The sequence below is a fragment of the Python bivittatus genome, unplaced genomic scaffold, assembly GCF_059951505.1.
Source record: "Python bivittatus isolate LINGU-HERP-01145 unplaced genomic scaffold, Pbiv_v1 ctg000180_np1212, whole genome shotgun sequence".
In the NCBI taxonomy this organism is placed as follows: domain Eukaryota; kingdom Metazoa; phylum Chordata; class Lepidosauria; order Squamata; family Pythonidae; genus Python; species Python bivittatus.
The window spans coordinates 2,317,384-2,335,841 of NW_028277047.1; the positions used below are offsets into that span (position 1 = coordinate 2,317,384).

An 18,458-nucleotide genomic window follows, 5' to 3' on the forward strand; every position below is an offset into this window, starting at 1 on the left:
TTTAAGTCTTCAATCCATAAATTAAAGCAGGGGGGGGAACGGACTTTCGGCCCGTCGGGCTGAAAAGAGCGGAAAGTCTCGGCTGCCCCGCCGACCGGATTGAATTGTCGGATCTCCCTCCGGTTTCGCAACAACCAGTCTGAGCCAAACCTTGGCACCGCATCTTGGCATCTCCTGAGCTTGGAGTTTGTGTCGAAAGGGTGTCTGGCTCCATGCAAAAGAGGGGCGGAGGGGCGTTGTGCGCCCTTCAGGGAAAGAAGGCAGCATTTTCAGCTTCTGGGAGGATTAAACCTCAAGGGATGAGATTCAGGTTTGGCATCAGGAGGAATTCCTGATTATATGAGCTGGTAGACGGTGGAACAGGTTGCCACATCATCTCTGGAGATCTTCCAACAGACACCGGATGGCCCTCTATCAGATGTTTAGTTTTAGTTTAGTTTAGTTTAGTTTAGTTTAGTTTAGTTTAGTTTAGTTTAGTTTAGTTTAGTTTAGTTTAGTTTAGTTCATAGTTCAGTTCAGTTCCTGCCTTTTACATTCCATGATAATCCCAGCTGATTTAGCCGAATAATAGGCAAGTTTAAAACCCCCACGGTCAAAAGTTGGCCCCAAACGCAGATACGATTCAAATCAAACCCCTAAGAGCCATTCAGTCCGTAACCAGAATGAGAAAGATGGCCAGGTTTGAGGAGGACAGCTTGGTCTTCAGCATCTGCCCCAAGGCCATCAGAGGGGCCCTGAAGGGGGGGTTGGATGAATGATCTCTAGGACCCCTCCCCAATGCAGGAGGCTGGGGATCCAAGTTAAAGATTCAAGCTGGAGCTGCTTGGGATGAACAGCAGATTTGGGGTGCTATCCTGTGCTTCCAGTAACCGGAACGGCAAAAACAATTCTGCTTTTTTTTCTAGTTCCTAAACTGAATCCTAAAATAGAATGGCATTGCTGCGTCTTTCCTTTGCCAGCAACAGTTCTTTCTCCTCGAATGCATCAACCTCACAGAAAGGGGTCAAGGGAACATGAATGCCCCCAACCCAGCTCCCTTTTTGTATTATAAACAGTTTCCCCACGTGGATACCTGGCAGTTTACAAAACAGGTCCCAAATGAGCAACTTCTCCTTTTAAACAAATCTGATTTATGTTTGGGCTGAAGAGCTCAGCCAGGCCAGTCCGGGATCCATCGCTGTTAAAAAGAGCGGATTCCGCACATTGCCTCGGAGGCGTGAATAGCTTGGGGGGATTTGAACGCAGGAGCCGTACAACAACCCTGTGAGGTAGGTGGGCACGGAGGAGGAGTTATTTCAGGATTCTGCAGGGCGACGAATTCTATTGCAAATTGTTCCCCGCTGGAAGGAATCTGGGATGGGAGAGCTAACGAGACGGGAACGGGAGGCCTCCCAGCAAGGAAATGAAACGACCAACTCATTTTGTCATCGAGATTTCCATATTTAATAAGGATCTGCTTCGGTTTGGGGAGGGGGGTGGCATGGCGGATCATGGAAAACCGATGATCAAGGCTATTCGCTTTCCTTTAGAGTCCCCCAGATCAGAGAGGATTGCAAAGGCCTGGGTGTGGCTTTCCTGGCACACCTGTCCAACAGGTTGCACCAGGCGGCCGGGGCTTTGTCTCGAGCGCGGTCTGGGCTTGTAGACAGAGGTGGTGTTTCAGAAGAGGCTGCAACTATTGAAGAACCGGATGGACGAGTTTAGGAGGGGGAAAAAAAAATCCAGAAGCCGGCAGGATGTTAAACCAAAACAGAGCTGGGGAGGGTGGGGGGCGGGAATAGGACATCCCAAAATCTGCCTTTCCAGTCTTCTTTTTTCTTGTTCTTAATATAATCCCTCTCGAAAAAGCCAAACGCTGCCGGAGGAGCCCCGTTCGTTCGTGTCAAAAGGCTGCTGAAAAGATTCGAAAGCGGCTTTGTTTCCCTTTTTCAAACAGAATAGAAAATCCATAAAAGCCACAAGCACAACTTCCTCTTCTTCTTCTCAGAATCAGAATGAGAATCCCAAATTCGCTCAGCCCTGCAGGCTGCTGGGGGGCCACTGGTTCAAGCTCCTCTCATTGCACCCAAGATCTCACGGCAAACTGCTTTGGGGAGAGGAGCGCAACGTGGGTGAGGCTTGAACACAGAACCGGCTGGGAGGGAAGAGAGATTGCAAAGGTGCGAGAAAAGATCGGGAGGCGTCCTGAGACCCAGAAGCCAAAGCTGCCTGAATTCTTATCTTTATCCCTGCATTTTTTGTCTCTTTATCTCAACTCGGTAAGTGATTTTCTGTCCTCCCTTTCCTGCAATGACTGGTTCCCTAGATTTGTTTGTAAGGGGAAAGAGCAGGTGCTTGATCTGGTGCCAAGAGGCCAAGATTTATTTGAGGCATCTTGGTCGATCCCCAATCCTGCAGGACTTTGGAAGGAGTTAAGAAGGAAGGGGTCCCTGCAGAGAATTTGCCCGTGCTGCTGTGCGCTGTCTGGACACACTCCCGTCACATTTGAAATTCCAAATACAGCATGCCTAATCAATGCGTTTTGTTTCAACTGGGTTTCGCCCCGTTTCTCATTTTCCCAATAAGAAGCACCTTTGGTATCATTTTCCGAGCTTGGCCCAGAGCAACTCACCCTAAAAAGCCGGCGTCTATCTCAGGTTGTTCACTTTTCCTCCTGTAATTCACCTGGGCCAGCGGATTCCTTCGCGCTTTTGAACACGCTCCTCTTTGATGCGTGCTTTCAGGCCCAGATCTTTCTCTTTAGAAAATCGAATCGTGAGCTCTCTCGCACGTGCGTTGCAAAGGGTCAACGTCAGCGTGCAAGCGTGGTCTTCTTCAAGAGGCACGGACTGAGTCAGCCCTTGTAAACATTTGCTGTAATTTTTTGCATTTCTACAGCTTGGTTGGGGGGGGGATCAGCTCACAGCTGCTGCGAAATGCTGTGAACAGCTGATGGGCAGTTGGGGGAACTTCTCCCAAACTTTTTAAACCAAACTTAATCTGGAAACCCTTCAAACCGAGAAGGTGGGGCTCAGATGCTCTGTCTAAAGTAGGACATGTGGCCATAACGTAACACGAGATGCTTCGTGACAGTTTGGAAGCGCACTTTGTATTAGACTCAGAAAGATGGTTGAGCATCAGAGATTTTAAGGCCCGAAGTCTTCATTAAGACCCAAGGTCTGGGGTGATTTCTGCTGGCCATAAAGCTGGGTCCTAAATCTCAACTTCTTCTGCTTCTCCCCCACCCCCAGGGCCCAAGATGGACACTCCCCTGGAAGAAGCGTTAGGACGGATGGTGGAAACTTTTTACAAATATTCCGCGAAGGAGGGTGACAGATACAAACTCAACAAAAAGGAGATGAAGGAATTGCTTCGCGAGGAGATGCCCAACTTTGTCAAGGTGAGGGTCTATGAAATTCTGTTTTTCTGGGGAAAACATCCAAGATCAGGAAGGATTTTATGCCTCGCACTGTAGGGCTCCACCCACTTCAGGAGATGCCTAAGTAAGTTTTTAGAGTGAACGCCTTGGCTCGCTTGCGTCAGGTATTCGAAGCTCGATTTGGACGTCCAACCTCTTCGAGCGGTGACTGTCGCTCGTGCTCACCTCCCTTCAGATCACAGCAGGGCCCAGCATCCAGACAGGCTCTCTCCTGGCAAAACGATGCCAAACTTGACTTCAACATTGCTTCTGTCCTCTTCTTCTCGCAGGGGAAGATCGACGAGCGCGGCTTTGAGCTCTTGATGAAGAAACTCGATGACAACGGAGACGAGGAGTTGGACTTCCAAGAGTACGCCGTTTTCTTGGCACTGACCGCATCTCTGTGCTACGAATTCTTCCAGGAATGTGCCGACGAGAGCAATCGAAAGAGATGAGGTTGATGCTTGGGGTGGGCCGGGGGGATCTGGGGTGTTACGCGTCCCGTGAAGACCCACAGGAGGTCTCTCCCCATGAGCAAATAAAGATTTTTCAAACGCACATCCCTTGTCGATCACAGCCTACAGATTTTTGGCGAGTGGTTCTGAAGCAGCAAGGGAGCTTCAGGCCTACAGTCTCCATCGCTTCCAATTTCATGTTCTCCGTGCGTGTTGCGTCCTTCCCTACCATAGGATCCCGAAAAGTAGATTTGTACAGCGCTCAGCAACAGACTGCTCCTGGACATGGAGGTTCTACGTAGCCCTTGCGGGGAGAGGATCATGATTGTAGAGCAAGGGCAGGCTATGTATGTCAAGGATCCCAACTTTAAATCCAAGAATTTCCAGGTGTGGTTGGGAAAGACTTGCAGTCCTGAAAAATCCCAGGGTCTATACTAATGGCCCCAAAGGTCTGATTTGCTGGCAGGCAGCTTCTCGCATACATCAGCCCTTATATGGAATCATGAGGACTAGAAACTTTGTTTTCAGAGGAAGGTTAGCCAAGAGAACAGCACTGTCCTTCATGCAAGAATTTCTCAGATTCAACGTTTCCAGGTAGAAACGTTGAAACTAATTGAGTGTTATCCTCAGTTAGATAGATCAAGGACACAAACCTTTTTGGAGCAAATGTGCAAATTTAAAAGTGAAAAGCTAGGTGTTTCTTCACCCCAAATAAGATGGTTGATGTTTACCTGTCCTTCCCCCAGATCAGGAATCAGCCACTTCAGGCTTGAAACTTAATTTTCTCCACTGATCTTCTCCAGAATGAGTTCTCAGTACGCCAGTTTGGAAAATGTGTTTGTGATGGAGGAAATGGGGCCTTAAAAACAAAACAAAAATAAAATACTGCCGGTTAAAAACTTCCATTAAAATCCTCTCCCACCCGAAAGGCTGACCACAACGCCCACAGGGAAATCAGTGTGCAATTTCTCTCTTAAGAAAAAGTATGAAAAAAAAAAAGAGAGATGAGAAATACAATCCTTGCTCACATTTTCCATAACTTCTCCCACTCAAGTACGGATGCTGTATTTTTCCTTTTTTTAATCCTCTTGTTTTCTCATAAAAACCGCCCAGCCCCTTTCCATCCCTCCAGAGGAACCAGCCTTGTTTCCATCATATTTAGAAACAGGAACTACAGATTTCTATCTGCATGTCAGTTAGAGTGGCTGTCTGAACCACCTTTGCTTGGGAATCCCTGAGTTGCTAAACATGGGGGGGGGGGGAATCTGCCCAATTATAAACTTGAAATCCTTGAAATCCAATAGAAATTGAATGAAATTGAAGTCCTTGAAATGAAATTGAAGTCCTTGAAATCCAATTGTGTGTTTCTTTCTCTTGGAAAAACTTACCCCAACACAGTAAGAAGAGGAATAACAATAATGAGGAGGAGGAGGAGGAGGAGGAGGAGGAGGGGAAGGGGAAGGGGAAGGGGAAGGGGAAGGGGAAGGGGAAGGGAAGGGGAAGGGAAGGGGAAGGGGAAGGGGAAGGGGAAGGGGAAGGGGAAGGGGAAGGGGAAGGGGAAGGGGAAGGGGAAGGGGAAGAAGAAGAAGAAGAAGAAGAAGAAGAAGAAGAAGAAGAAGAAGAAGAAGAAGAAGAAGAAGAAGAAGAAGAAGAAGAAGAAGAAGAAGAAGATAATGATAATGGAGGAGGAGGAGGAGGAGGAGGAGGACGAAGAAGATGGAGGAGGAGGAGGAAGAGAAGAAGATGATGATGATGTTGGAGGAGGAGGAGGAGGAGGAGGATGAAGAAGATGGTGGTGGCAGAGGGGGAAGAGAAAGAGAAGAGGAAGAGGAGGAGGAGGAGGAGGGGGAGATGATGCAGGAGAAGAAAAGGATGAAGATGATGATAATGGAGTAGTAGTAGTAGTTCTTGTTAGTTTTTGGGAGTTTTAAGTTTCCCAAACTTATCACTTTGTCAAAAAACAAACAAACACCTTGCTTGAAACGTCTGACATAACACGATGATTCCCAGGTTTTTGGTTAGAACCTGGAAAACGCCCAATCTGAAGACTACATACATATTAATTTTAAGACCGCAGCCCTGTACGTATTTACCTGCAGGGGGTTGCAGCCAAAACCTAAAACGGGGGTGACCTCCACCGTGGTCTGGAGGCATCTTGAAGACCAACCCGTACTTAGAGGGGCAAGACGCAGAAGGTTGTATCTGCAGACCGCGCAATAAGCGTGTCGGCTTGTGCCCGTCTTCCCCAACCTGGCGTCTTCCAGGGAGCTCAACTACCCTGCCCGTTCTCCCCTGCCAAATGATGGGATTTGCAGTCCGGAGCCAACAGTTTCTACCACGTCGTGGGTTGCTTTGGAACTTGGAAACGAGTCTTTTTAAAAGCCGAGCACACCCCAGAAGGATGAATCCGAAAGTCGACAGTTGAGCCTTAACGTTTGCTAAACCACCCCCCGCAGAAATCCCATTTCTCATCCCCAAATCCCATTCCGCGTCCTCCTTCGATGCGAAAGCCACCTTTTGCACCAGGGTGGTCCCCAAACCAGGCATGAACCTTTGGGTCTTGTGTCCAAAGACTGGGGAACTCCACCCGCACCTTTTGAGTTGGGATTCCCAACGGGAGGAATGTCCTACAGTCGGCCCAGCATTTTCAGAGTGCAAGACAAACGTTGGGTGTGGATCTGGACGGGGTGTGTTGAAAAGGATGGGTGGAACCGATCATCCTGCACATTTGCAGAACCTGCTCGTACACACTCAATGAACAGGTGGGCTCCTCGAGCGAGCTGCCGGAAGCAGCCGGTTGAAATCTGTCCCACTGGCTTTCCAACTTTCCTAATGAATTCACCGTTGTGAACATCCTTAAAGTGGGTGATCCCGGCTGGTATGTTTATATAAATATAGAGAGAGAAATAGATTTTTTTTCCCCCAAAAAAGGGGGTGGGCAGGGAGAAATCGTTCCTATTGATGGCTGCCGTACATCAGGTGTGCCAGTTTTGTTTCGGAGAGGGAGCGAAAAGAATCCAAAATAAATAGGGGCGCTTTAAAGCTAAAAAAAAAAGGGGGGGGAAGTGAGCGTTGTGTAGTTTTCGGTGAATCACAACTCAGCGCCCCGTACAACAGCATGTGGGACAATTCCTGTTTCCAAAGCGTTTGGTTCTCCCTAGAATGGGGTGGGTTGGAACAAAACTGGGAATGAAAACTGCAAAATAAAATAAATCGAGGTTCTTCTTGGTGCACGGTTCTGGGAGAGATTTTCTGAAAGGGTCTTCGAAAGTCAGTGCCATCAAAAGTAAAAACGTAAAAATGCCTCTGAAAGATTCGCAGAAAAGGCAGCGTTCTGATTTTTATCGCGAGGGATTAATCCTTGAAAAGAAATCTCACGGTGCCTTGAAGGTTAACCCTTAAAGGTTAACGTATCCCTTCTGTTCTTAAAGCGGGATTTCCCTGGGGTTGGGTTTATTAGGCGGGTTTTCGGATCTGTTGGAGCTTGTTTGGATTTAATGGGGAGTCCTTGGAACGAGTATAAGCTCTCTCCTGTTTTTTAACTTTGATATTTTTTTAAAAGATTTTTATAGCTTTCTTTTTTGTAAGCCGCCTAGAGTCACTTATACAGTGAGACGGGCAGCGTATCAATTGGATCGATCAGTCAGTCGAGCTAACACAACGCCCGCAGAGGAAGGAACGTCATCCACTCGAACGAGTCCTAATGGAACAGAATTAAATTTAGTAGACTCCCCACCTCTAGTTCCACCATTTCCAAGAAAGGTACTTTGGGCCACAGTAGAATCTATGGGTTGGATGGCCACCTGAACGTGGGACTTAGGAGGTAGTCCTCGTTTAGTCACTGCCTCATTTAGGAACCGTTCACAGTTATGACGGTGATGAAAAAGTAACTTTACAACCAGCCCTTGCATTTAGGATCTTCACGGGTCTGTAAAGCAAAGGAAAGCTGAAGTCAGATAATAAGCACAGTCAGGAGACTTAGGAGAAAGGCTGGGGAATGTCAGGTTGGAGGACGACGATATATTTTCTGGTTTCTGCAGGACCACTTGGATCCGTGATGGAGCAACTGCGGACTTTGGAGCAGGCCCTGGGGGAGGTGGTTTGCACGTTTCAACGCTACTGCCGGAAGGAAGGTGACCGAAACACACTGAGCAAAGCCGAGTTACGGAGCCTCCTGCAGAACGAACTTCCGAGCCTGCAAACGGTACACGTCCCATCCGTTCCCAATGTCCTCTGAGGTCAACAGAAGGAGAAATTCAGCTAGTTGGTCTTTCAGAGCATCCTAATTTCTCATTTGGCATTTCGACACCAATGCACAAAACCTAACACATCCCTCGTGGATGGGTACAGGGAGTCCTCATTGAGTGACCACAACTGGGACCGGCAACTCGGTTGTTAAGCGAAGCAAAACCGTGACTGTGCTTATTATCTGACTTCAGCTTTCCTTTGCTTTACAGACCCGTGAAGATCCTAAATGTGAGGGCTGGTTGTAAAGTTACTTTTTCATCACCGTCATAACTGTGAACGGTTCCTAAATGAGGCAGTCACTAAACGAGGACTACCTGTACTTCTCCTAACATTTGCAACCTGGTTCTCTGAGGAAAGAAGGAGAAAGGATGATAGGAAAAAGAGTCCGCACTGGCCTATATTCATCAAGACTACCGTCCCAAGGTTATACCTTGCTTGCAAATTCTAGAAATACTGATTAAAAGAGCTCAACGTTAGGAAAAACAGGCACGACCACTTATATGAATTTTTGTGCAAGCTTTCGTAGGCACAGCAAAACAATTCTGAAGCTAGTATGGAATTAAAGATTGGGGAAAAAATGTACTCTTGTCCTTTAAAAGAAGATGCTTTGAAACTGATAGTTCTCTATAAACCAGAGGTGCTCTGAACCCCAGTCCTGAAGCAGCTCAAATACAACCGTTTGGTTCTGATTTTAACAAGGGAAACCATGAGGGCTGGTTGTGCGAAACTCAGCAGCGAGGTTTGCAACGTCTCTCTAATCCCAAATTAATACACCATAAACCAGGTTTGCATAAACAAGCAAGCAAAGAAACAAAAAAAACCTTCTGGTTTAACGTGATTCGTTCCCTCAACCTCCCTGAACGGCGGCCAGGTACTCCCAAAAGGCCGCCAAGCTCCCAACCCCATTTGGCTCTGATTTAGCGGGCTGCGCAAATCCCGATGGTTTTTATCGTTGCTTTTCTTCTCAAACTCCCCCCCTTTGTTCTCTTATATCCTAGCTGCAAATCAAAGGCAGGGCTTTCGAAGAGATGCTCACCCTGCTGGATACGGATCAAGACGGCGAGGTCAACTTCGAAGAGTACATCCGCTTCGTCGCGGCGGCCTTCACCTTTTTCCACTTGTACTTCCGAGATGCCCCTGTGGTCCAACCCCGCGTGTAGCGCGATTCTTGCAAACGGGACCGCTATAAAGGGGTCAGCGCCGAGAAAAGATGGACGGGCTTGGTCGGGGGGTGCTCAGGATGGAGACGGGGGAAGGATGGAAGCCCTAACAAAGGAAGAAACAGATGGGTGGACCTAGAGATCCGGCCTCCCTTAGCCAACCTGGAAGGTGCATGGATGCATCCCGTGTCTCGCCATCCCCAGATCCTGCTTGTAGGAACCCTTAAAAGCACCACGGGTCTCTCCCTGAGGTTAATAAAACTTGTCTCGTGACCAGCATTCGTGTAGTTCATAAATCCAATTCAAGGGCTTTTGATTTTATTGCTCCCCAACTTTGCACTATTTCTGAATTTCCGTCCACTGCAAGTGGAACAGGAGGCAGGGCACCGGGAGAGCTTTTCCTGTTTTTTTTTTCCCCAGTGGCAAGCCCCCTTGACGACGCCTGCCTCCTTCTCTTTCGGGGGCTCATGCACCCCCCAGCTTTATACGGTTTATGGATTGCTCTACTTATTTATTTGATTTTGATCCACCCATCAGCAGAGGGATTTGGCCTCCTCTCTCTCTCTCTCTCTCTCTCTCTCATTCCTGCTGCTTCTGTAGCTTCTGAGCCCCGGCCTTTTCCAGCCCCTTCTGTGCCAAACAACTGGAAAAAATTGGCAGAGGAATTTAGGGGGAGAAGGGGGAAGCAGTCCTTCCAGCGTGACACCACCCAAAGTCTGCCAAAACCGCTCGAATCCCTATTGGTCTCTTTCGAGAGCGGTGGGTGTACCCCGGATATCCTAAATAAAAGGCCAGCTTAGCCAAGGATTCAAATAATGCTTGGATTCCCAGGGTCTCTTTAGTCTGCCCGCTCGCCTCCAGCATCAGTTTCCGGTCGGGCTCGCTCTGGTGAGTGGTGATGTTTTTTCATGCCAGATGGTTCCCGGCTTTGTCCAGGCAAAGGATCCGCCCCAACCCCAAAAGGGCTCCTTTAAGGAATAGACTTAAATGTGGGAGTGAGTGGCAGGTTTGTTCCCCCTTCGCGGGGAAACTTGGCAATTATTTTGTCTCGCTCAGGGGCTTCCGGGAGGCCAGAAAGATCAACAGGCAGTTTAGATTATTTAGGGAAGGGAAGGGAAGGGAAGGGAAGGGAAGGGAAGGGAAGGGAGAGGAGAGGAGAGGAGAGGAGAGGAGAGGAGAGGAGAGGAGAGGAGAGGAGAGGAGAGGAGGGGAGGGGAAGGGGAAGGGGAAGGGGGGAAGGGGAAGGGAGGGAGGGAGGGAGGGAAGGGAAGGGAAGGGAGAAAGGAAAGAAAGGGGACAGGAAAAGAAGGAAGAGGAAGAGAGAGAGAGAGAAAGAGGGAGGAAGAGTTCATTCTTGTCTTTCTACCCACTGTAGATAAATCCTGCTGCCAAAAATGGTCTCACTGTTACTCTCTGACCCTCCTCTGGCAAACAGCAGCTATGTCTTAATTTGATTTTATTTACCTATTATTTTATTTATTAGTGGATCCCCACCCCACCTTTCTAGCTGCCAGCCACGAGCTGACCGTCAAGGCAGTTTATCGCTAGTAGAGAAAGATGCTAAAAGTACCAGTGTCGGTCCTCTCCCATCTCCCATCCTTTCTACAGCATTGGCACAGAGCAAAATGACCAAAAATAAAAGCGCTCTGCACATGCTCTGATCCTCAGCAGCTAAAAATAAGGCTTTTTCGGGGGAAGCGGGGTGGACTTTCCTCTCTCCAAAACAGCATTCTGCACATAGGGGGATTTCCTGTGGCTGGCTGATTTTTTCCCAGCTCGGAATCTAAGCAGGTCAGGGTTCGGATGGGGCACCAAGAGGAAATCTCAGGCTCGAAGCAGAACAGAAAAACATTTCAAAAGGAAGAAGAAAAAAAAAAGTCCCAGAAAACTGCCTCATTGTCTCCATGCCGGCTTAACTCAAGGATTTCTTTATCTAGTTGCAATAAAGGAAGCCAGAAATGAATAAAAGATGCAGAACCACCCTATATGCAATGCATTTCCGCAACGCTGGGCAAATACACGCACCCCCATCAGTTGCAGCGGCTGGCAGGTTGCTCTGTAAAAGCCGCCTCTGTGCATGTGCAAAGTGCTTTCCTGCCGTCAGGGACTAGCAGACCACAAACCCCCGAGCATTTGATATTCAATCACTCCCGGGGAGGAGGAAAACGGGATTTGAACCCTAACGTGAGCAACAGCGACCCCAAATTTATCTTCTGCGCTCCAACCGTCTTAGCTTTTCGGCCACCGCTTTCTAGAAACACCCCCCCGACTTAGCTTTTAAGCTTTTAAAGTTCTGCCTTCTCTTCCTTTGCCCCCAAATGCCGCCCCAGAACCGCCAGGCTGGCATCCGAATGATTCATCCTTTCCTCTCTTCTGCTATGATATTTCTTCCCCCTTTTCTAGTGGCTCCCGGCTGGGGCGGCCCAGAAAAAGGTGAACGGTCGAGGAGGAGGAGGAAGTGAAAACTAGCTTAGGGGCTATAAAAGGATGCGCTTCCACCCCCCCCCAAAAAATAAGATACATCCCAGCCACAAAAACCACACACACACACGAACGCACACTCCTGCGGGTGTGCAATTACACTTTCTTCTTTCCTGACCTATTTGAAGCCTACTAAAGTCAAGCCGTAGAAGCACCAAAGACGCTGGAGGAGCAACGACGCATGAATGTTTTGCTCTGATGGGTGGATTCCCCCCCCAACCGCCACTTTCTCTTTTTTCTTCCCCTTTTATTGCTCTCTTTTGGGGAAAGGAAATATTCTTGGAAATAAAAGTGGGGGATTGGAAAAAGCCCCCCCCCAATCACATGCCACGAACCCCCCTCCCAGCTGGAACCTCCCATCCTTCCAAACGTTAGAGGGTGAATTTACTTTAATTTTTTTTTTTTTTTAATTTAAAAGGGTCTGCCAAAGTTGGCGTTCCTAGGAATTTTCCTCTTGAATTGGAGTGTGGCTGTTTTTCCTACCTACAAGTAGTCCCTTCCACTTGCTAGAGGGGTGTTTCTCAAGCTTGTCAACTTTAAGATGGGTGGACTTCAACTCCCAGAATTCCCCATCTTAAAGCACGCTGGTTGGGAATTTGGGAGTTGAAGTCCACTCATCTTAAAGCACACTGGCTGGGGAATTTGGGAGTTGAAGTCCACCCATCTTAAAGTGGCCAAGCTGGAGAAACACTGTGCTAGGACCTCATTGGCACGAGAAGTTTAATTCCACCGCTTCTGTCTGATTCCCCTGGTCCATCCTCTTTCAACAGCATCCGAAAATGGCCACACCCCTGGAAAAAGCTTTAGACACAATGGTCCTCACTTTCCACAAATATTCCCAGAAGGAGGGAGATCACTTCAAACTCAACCACACAGAACTGAAGGAGCTGCTGACGCAGGAGCTGCCCGGATTCATCAGCGTAAGTCCCTCAGTGAATGAATTACCCCGCAAAGTTTATTTAACCCAAAGATGGGGCGTTTTTCTCGTCCCATCGCCTCTTTCCGCCCCTCTTTCTCTCCTCTTTTCCCTTCTCTTGCCAAGAGAGAAACAGACCAGAGCAGCCGAATCAGCCGCTTGCAGGGAACTTTGGGGAATTGGGCCAAGGGCGGTCTGCGGGCAAAGAGCCGCGAGCAGCTGACCCCTGTTCCTTGCCTTGAGCTCCTGCATGAAAAGCAGGATATAAATCAAATAAAGTTAGAATAAGGGCTAGTTCCCGTGGCGGGGAGTTACAACCCATTTGGTTGGATCCATTCAGGGCTTTTCGGAGGCCGCAGAGCCAAAACAAGGAGGTACATCTAATGCCCGCAGAGACATGATTTTGCCAACAAATTAGAGGGGAAGGAAATGCTCAAAGGAGAAACAACAGTTGCATTGTGCACTTCACACACACACGCACGCACGTCCCAAGCTGGTCTTGGAAACCGGCCCCATAACCCTGGCTTAATCAGCTAAACCCTGGTTTGTCTTCCTGCCACCCCACCTCCCAACATCCAGATGGGGCACCGAATTAATTGACACCAAATTCTGAGAGCAGGCGCTCCAAAGAGCGCGATTTGGAAGATGACGAGGTTTCCTAAACCAAGAGCCACATGTCCAAACCCTGCTTTGGGCTCTCCCAAACAAGCCACCATCTAAAACTCACCCCGCCACCCTCAACTACAGAACAGCCGCAAGAATGAAGCCGGGGGGGGGGGGCATCCTCTCTGGCTTCCCAAACTCAAAAAGCTCCGTTTCTCTCCCGCAGAAGAAAAAGGACGAATCGGCGTTCCAAAAGATCATGAGCAACCTGGACAGCAACAAGGATAACCAGGTGGATTTCCAAGAATACGCCACGTTCCTCGCCTGCATGGCCATGGCGTGCAACGATTTCTTTCACGGGTTCCCGGACAAGGCGCCACGACAGAAATGAAGTGGGGCGTGGAACTAAAGAGTGGGCCAGTGTGCAAAAAGGCGGGCAGAGTTCACAGGCGTGTGAGTTCTCATCTGCTTTTCCCCCTATAGCAGTGCTTCTCAAACTTAGCAACTTTAAGATGCGTGGACTTCAACTCCCAGAATTCCCCAGCCAGCCATGCTGGCTGGGGAATTCTGGGAGTTGAAGTCCACCCATCTTAAAGTTGCCAAGGTTGAGAAACACTGCCCTATTGCCTTGCTGGTGCATAGCTTCTGAATCGGGGGTCTCTACAGCAAGGAGAATAGCAATTGCTTCCCCCCCAACAAAATAAAGTTTGCTTTCAAAAAAGCCTTTTGGATCTACTTGTGTCCTAATGAGCTGGGAACAATGGACATCGGAGTTCAGGACATTGGGAGGATCCCAGATTAGGAAAACTTTCCACAGTGCGATCGATCGCTGGGGTTTCATTTTCAAAGTGCCCCCAAACTCTAGGCAAATCCATTAAACTTCAATGAGCAGTGATTTCATAAAACTGGGGCAACCCCCTTAATCTTAACCCAAAGGCGCCCCCAGATCTGGAAAGGGAGGCAGAATTGCCATTCCCAGCCTGAGAGCTGGAAATATATATACATATTTTTTGCAAATGAGCCCCAACTCCTAGGCCATAATAATGCTTATATGAACTTAGAACAGCCGGCCCTACAAACCCATCCTGGTTTGCCAACTGTGGCTTGCGTTTTGGAGCAAACGTTTCTTCCTTCGCCAAGCCTAAGCACGCCACACTTAGTGGGGCAAGCCAACCAGGTTTAACCCTCTCTCATCTCTGGTGCTGGACAGGCCCACGCGCGATTGGACCAATCTCTCCCTCGGTCTCTTCCCATCTCCACCACCCTGCCCGATCACCCTCGCTGCATTTTTATACCCTACATGAAGTCACCTTTGATTTGACATGCAAGACCACAGCCCCATCTCCCCACTTGAAAGCCAAGAAGCTGGCAGGCTCACTCTGGAAGAAACGAGAACTTTTCATTTCTTTTCCCTCCCAGCACAAACTCGGTGCACCAGCATCTTTGCATCACCTCCTTGGTCCCTGGCTTCCTTCGTTGCTTAGCAACAGCCTCCCCACCTGCCTCCTGCATCCTGTTGGTTCTGCCCAGAGGAATCGAAGCAGAGATGGTGCTAGTCCTGGGAATGGCACGGTCTCTCTTTTTCTTTTTTAAAAATTCCACTCTTGACCGTCCCTAGATACTAAGATCACACTCTATATTCCGACCTCTCCCTTTCCCCTGGCAAAACAATGCCTTTCTTCGGCTTTAAAAAAAATGAACAAAGAAGGGGAAAACGGGACTGGTTAGATTTCTGCCAGCCACTAAACCAATGCAAATCTCTGAAAGTCTATTATTATTACTATTATTATTATTATTATTATTATTATTATTATTATTTCTTCTTTACATCTTTTTTCTACTTCCTTCTACTTTTTCTCTTATCACACTTTTAGCTTTCTTTCTTTCTTTCTTTCTTTCTTTCTTTCTTTCTTTCTTTCTTTCTTTCTTTCTTTCTCTCTCTCTCTCTCTCTCTCTCTCTTCTATTTTAGTTTGTATTCACTCTTATTATTGCTTCTGAAACTTTCAATAAAAATTATATGCAAAAAAAATCTTTATCTTTTTTTCCTACTTCCTTCTACTTTTTTATCAGACCCTCCCTTCCTTCCTTCCTTCCTTCCTTCCTTCCTTCCTTCCTTCCTTCCTTCCTTCCTTCCTTCCTTCCTTCCTTCCTTCCTTCCTTCCCTCCCTCCCTCCCTCCTTCCTTCTTCCTTTCCTGTCTGTTCTCTCCGTTCTATTTTAGCTGGTCTTAGTTCTTATTATTGCCCTTAAAACTTCCCATAAAAATGGTGTTAAAAGAAAAAGAAAAAAGCCTTTAAAACATCAGGAGAGGAAACGCATGTTAAAAACGGAGGGAGGCAAAGAATGTGCCTGGGAAAATTTTGGAAATGATTCGCCTGCCAGGGAGGTCTGTATTTCGGACGGGCATTAGGCAGCTCCAAAACTGGGGAGTTTTGATCCGAGATCAAACAAATGTGAACGTAGGGAGGAAAAGGGCGAAGCGATGGGTCCCTTAGGGCAGGCAGAATTTCCCATGTTCCTTTCTGCTAGCCTCAGTCTCTAGAGACCCCCCACACCGTGTATAAGAAGATAATTACACACCACACCCAATTCCCTGCTTTGCCTCCCAAGCCCATCGTCCGTGTTCTTCTTCGGTGAGTTGCCTTTATCTAATGTCGATTTTAAAATGTTTGGCTTCCCGTCGTTGGGTGCCACAGAGCTTCAGGCCAAATTGTGGTCCAGCCCCCAGTGAAGTGGCCAGAATGCTCGCCTTGCTGTAATTTCAATGCATTTGCTTTTTGGCAGAGGTTTCTCCCTGCCTGCCTTTCCCTAGCAGCTGTCCGCTAAGCCTCCAGATCTAGGAGCAGTCTAACTCAGAATCCTGGGTCCTGGAGAACAAGCTGCAGGGAAAGGGTTCTGCCTTTGCCTCCTGCTTGTAGGCTCTCCCAGTGATGCCGGGTTAGTCACCATCAGCATAATGAATAATAATGTATGAAATGTTATATTAAATTTTACCCAACTCCCGGCGACTCTGGGACGGAAAGCATCTTGGAACCAGAAAGACGAGGGTTTTTTTTAAATTCAACTTTTTACTGCAATCAGTCCTTCCGGCAGAGCTAATCAAGCACCCATTTTCCTCTTCAGTTCGCGCTCTAGGACTCTTGGAGATAAGAGTCTGCACTCCGAACCCACGTAATAAATATTCAGTGGATCGTAATGCCAACCTACCCTTATTGATTAAATTCTTGCATGGATCTTTTCATCGCTGAAAGCCACACCCGTTGCTAAGTGGGAAGTGTAAACCCACCGCCAAGTTGGCCAGGGTTAAAAGGGTGGATTACTGTATTTAATGTTCCACCAGTCTGAGCTGGCTTAATGTTTGGGCAAGGCGGTGGCTTTTTCAAATTCGCACCTATTTACCCAAGTTAATAATGATTCACAATTTTACTTACCTGGAGGCCTCTGCTCCTATAGGTGTGCAAATTCAGTGGGAACTGGGTGCTAGCAGGTATCCACAATTCCCAGCCGATGCCTACTCAGCTCGAACATCCAGGCCTGAAGCTTTGAGTCCATCCTGCTAAAAAAGAAATTTAAAAAAAGAGTTTGAAGATACAGCGGACATAATGGCTTGTCCGGCACCCCTTTCTTCCCCCGTCCAGGCCTCAGTTCTTACAAAAACTGCAAAAAACGGTGTATAACCTTGTTCTCCTTTTAATAAAAGTCCCTCTGCCGCGGCGTTTCTCAGCCTGCAAAAAGGGTTTAGGCAGAGGGCCTCTAGGAAAGAACGCACCCCCAATCCCCCCCAGGAAAAATTACATAAACAGGGAGGTTACATTTATAGGAAAAAAGAACTTCCATCCAGGAAAAAAAGGACACTGAAAAAGCTTACATTGGGCAAACAGGGCCAAGAGTGGCATTTTTTTAAAAAGCGAATTAACCAGAGAAAGCGGAATAGAAAGGCTGGGTTGTTGCGGAGGCCGGGAATTAGACGGGTGGGCTGCGACTGCGCCCAGCGTAAAATTGGATTGGGATCAGAGCCAGGGAAAGCGTGCCCGCGGCCGCCTGCCGACCCCTTGCCACCGACCGACCCTCGTTTCTCCTCTCCCTCCTGGCGCCAGACCCGCTTGGGTGCCCGCCGGCCATGGAGACGCCACTGGAGAAGGCCTTGGCCACCTTGGTGTACACCTTCCACAAATACTCGGGGAAAGAAGGGGACAAGTTTACTCTGAGCAAGCGAGAGCTGAAGGAGCTGGTGAAACAAGAGCTGGCCCTGGGAGAGGTAAGCAGGCTTGCGGGGGTGGCGTTCACCTCTTGAATGACGGAGGTACCTCTGGGCACTTTAAAAAACGCAAGGGAAAAAAAATCTGGAGGGTCAGTTCTGCCCATCAGTTCTGAGCCCACCTGGGCCTCAGAATCATGAGGACTAGAACCCCAAGCCGAGCCTGCCCCTCGCGCCAAGCGGTGCCAAAGCCGCAAAGCAAACTACCCATTGGAGTTAACAGGCTCCAGTGGGGCTGGGCTGGCCGAACCCGCCCGTCGCGCCGCCATCCAGCGGCGAATATCGCGGCTCTGGGCGACGCTCGAACTCAGACCTTTCCCCTCTTGCAGAAGATGAAGGACCGAGGGATCGACAAGCTCATGGAGACTCTCGACAAGAATAACGACGACGAAATCGATTTCAAGGAATACACGGGCTTTCTCTCGGCCCTCTGCATGTCCTACAACGATTTCTTCCAGCAGGATGCCAAATAGGGGCCCCGGGGAGAAGGGAAGCCCCCATTAACAGGCTTCTCTAAATAAATATATATACATCTATCTGTCTACCTTCCTTCTTTCTCCAGCAATAGCAAGGATCCTATTTCGTTTGGAGGGTGGCGGAGCGACGTGGCCCGGAAAAGTTTGCAGAGCGACCGTGGGAACCCGGTCCGTCGGTTGTCCGAGACGTGACCGTGGGGCTCGTATTTGTATCGGGAGGGACTTTACAAAGCAAGGTCTGAGGGAAGGAAAAGGCGAAACGTGACCTCGGGAGCAAGGTTGGAAAATTTCTGGCGGGTGGAAGAATTCTTCCGCCCACCATGGCCGGAATTGAGAAACGCATCGTGGATTGACAGGCCCTGGCTTGCAATCCGTAGGAACAGATGCCGAATTCAGCGAAGGCCCCCAGCAAGGAACTTAAAAATACTTTTTGGGCCTAAAGAGGATTTAAAACAACAGCAATG

General features: G+C 48.4%; 5 protein-coding genes across 17 annotated transcripts in view; 4 read left to right on the plus strand and 1 right to left on the minus strand.

Moving 5' to 3' along the window:
• The window catches only part of LOC112540725 (uncharacterized), a 39,594-nt gene that overhangs the window by 18,986 nt on the left and 2,150 nt on the right, over positions 1–18,458 (minus strand). For 5 of the 12 annotated variants that reach the window (XR_015795520.1, XR_015795524.1, XR_015795523.1 and 2 more), the window contains exons 2-4: positions 16,692–16,816; positions 9,137–10,319; positions 4,584–4,711 (exon numbers count right to left, since the gene is read on the minus strand). The gene's annotated coding sequence lies outside the window, so the exon portion shown is untranslated. Of the gene's footprint in view, positions 1–4,583; positions 4,712–5,538; positions 7,553–9,136; positions 10,320–16,254; positions 16,654–16,691; positions 16,817–18,458 lie in introns of those variants that run through there. The other 7 variants (XR_015795526.1, XR_003084809.2, XR_015795521.1 and 4 more) reach the window with 6 other exon arrangements.
• LOC103054420 (protein S100-A2-like) lies at positions 1,965–4,229 on the plus strand. Its single transcript, XM_007429094.4, has 3 exons — positions 1,965–2,258; positions 3,231–3,379; positions 3,688–4,229. The coding sequence occupies exons 2-3, from the start codon at positions 3,239–3,241 to the stop codon at positions 3,850–3,852; spliced, it is 306 nt and encodes a 101-aa protein (XP_007429156.1). The 5' UTR covers positions 1,965–2,258; positions 3,231–3,238; the 3' UTR covers positions 3,853–4,229.
• Positions 6,645–9,260, plus strand: LOC112540726 (protein S100-A3-like). 2 transcript variants are annotated; one of them, XM_025167228.2, is made up of 3 exons: positions 6,645–6,730; positions 7,893–8,056; positions 9,099–9,260. In XM_025167228.2, exons 2-3 carry the CDS (start codon positions 7,910–7,912, stop codon positions 9,258–9,260), a joined length of 309 nt encoding a protein of 102 aa, XP_025022996.1. In that variant the 5' UTR covers positions 6,645–6,730; positions 7,893–7,909. The 2 variants fall into 2 exon arrangements, with proteins under 2 accessions (XP_025022996.1, XP_025022997.2); XM_025167229.2 differs by lacking the exon at positions 6,645–6,730 and having other exon boundaries at positions 7,766–8,056.
• Positions 10,010–15,261, plus strand: LOC103054655 (protein S100-A4). The gene is made up of 3 exons (XM_025167230.2): positions 10,010–10,148; positions 12,512–12,661; positions 13,487–15,261. The coding sequence occupies exons 2-3, from the start codon at positions 12,521–12,523 to the stop codon at positions 13,649–13,651; spliced, it is 306 nt and encodes a 101-aa protein (XP_025022998.1). The 5' UTR covers positions 10,010–10,148; positions 12,512–12,520; the 3' UTR covers positions 13,652–15,261.
• S100A5 (S100 calcium binding protein A5) lies at positions 16,828–18,343 on the plus strand. The gene is made up of 2 exons (XM_007429115.3): positions 16,828–17,518; positions 17,848–18,343. Exons 1-2 carry the CDS (start codon positions 17,381–17,383, stop codon positions 17,989–17,991), a joined length of 282 nt encoding a protein of 93 aa, XP_007429177.1. The 5' UTR covers positions 16,828–17,380; the 3' UTR covers positions 17,992–18,343.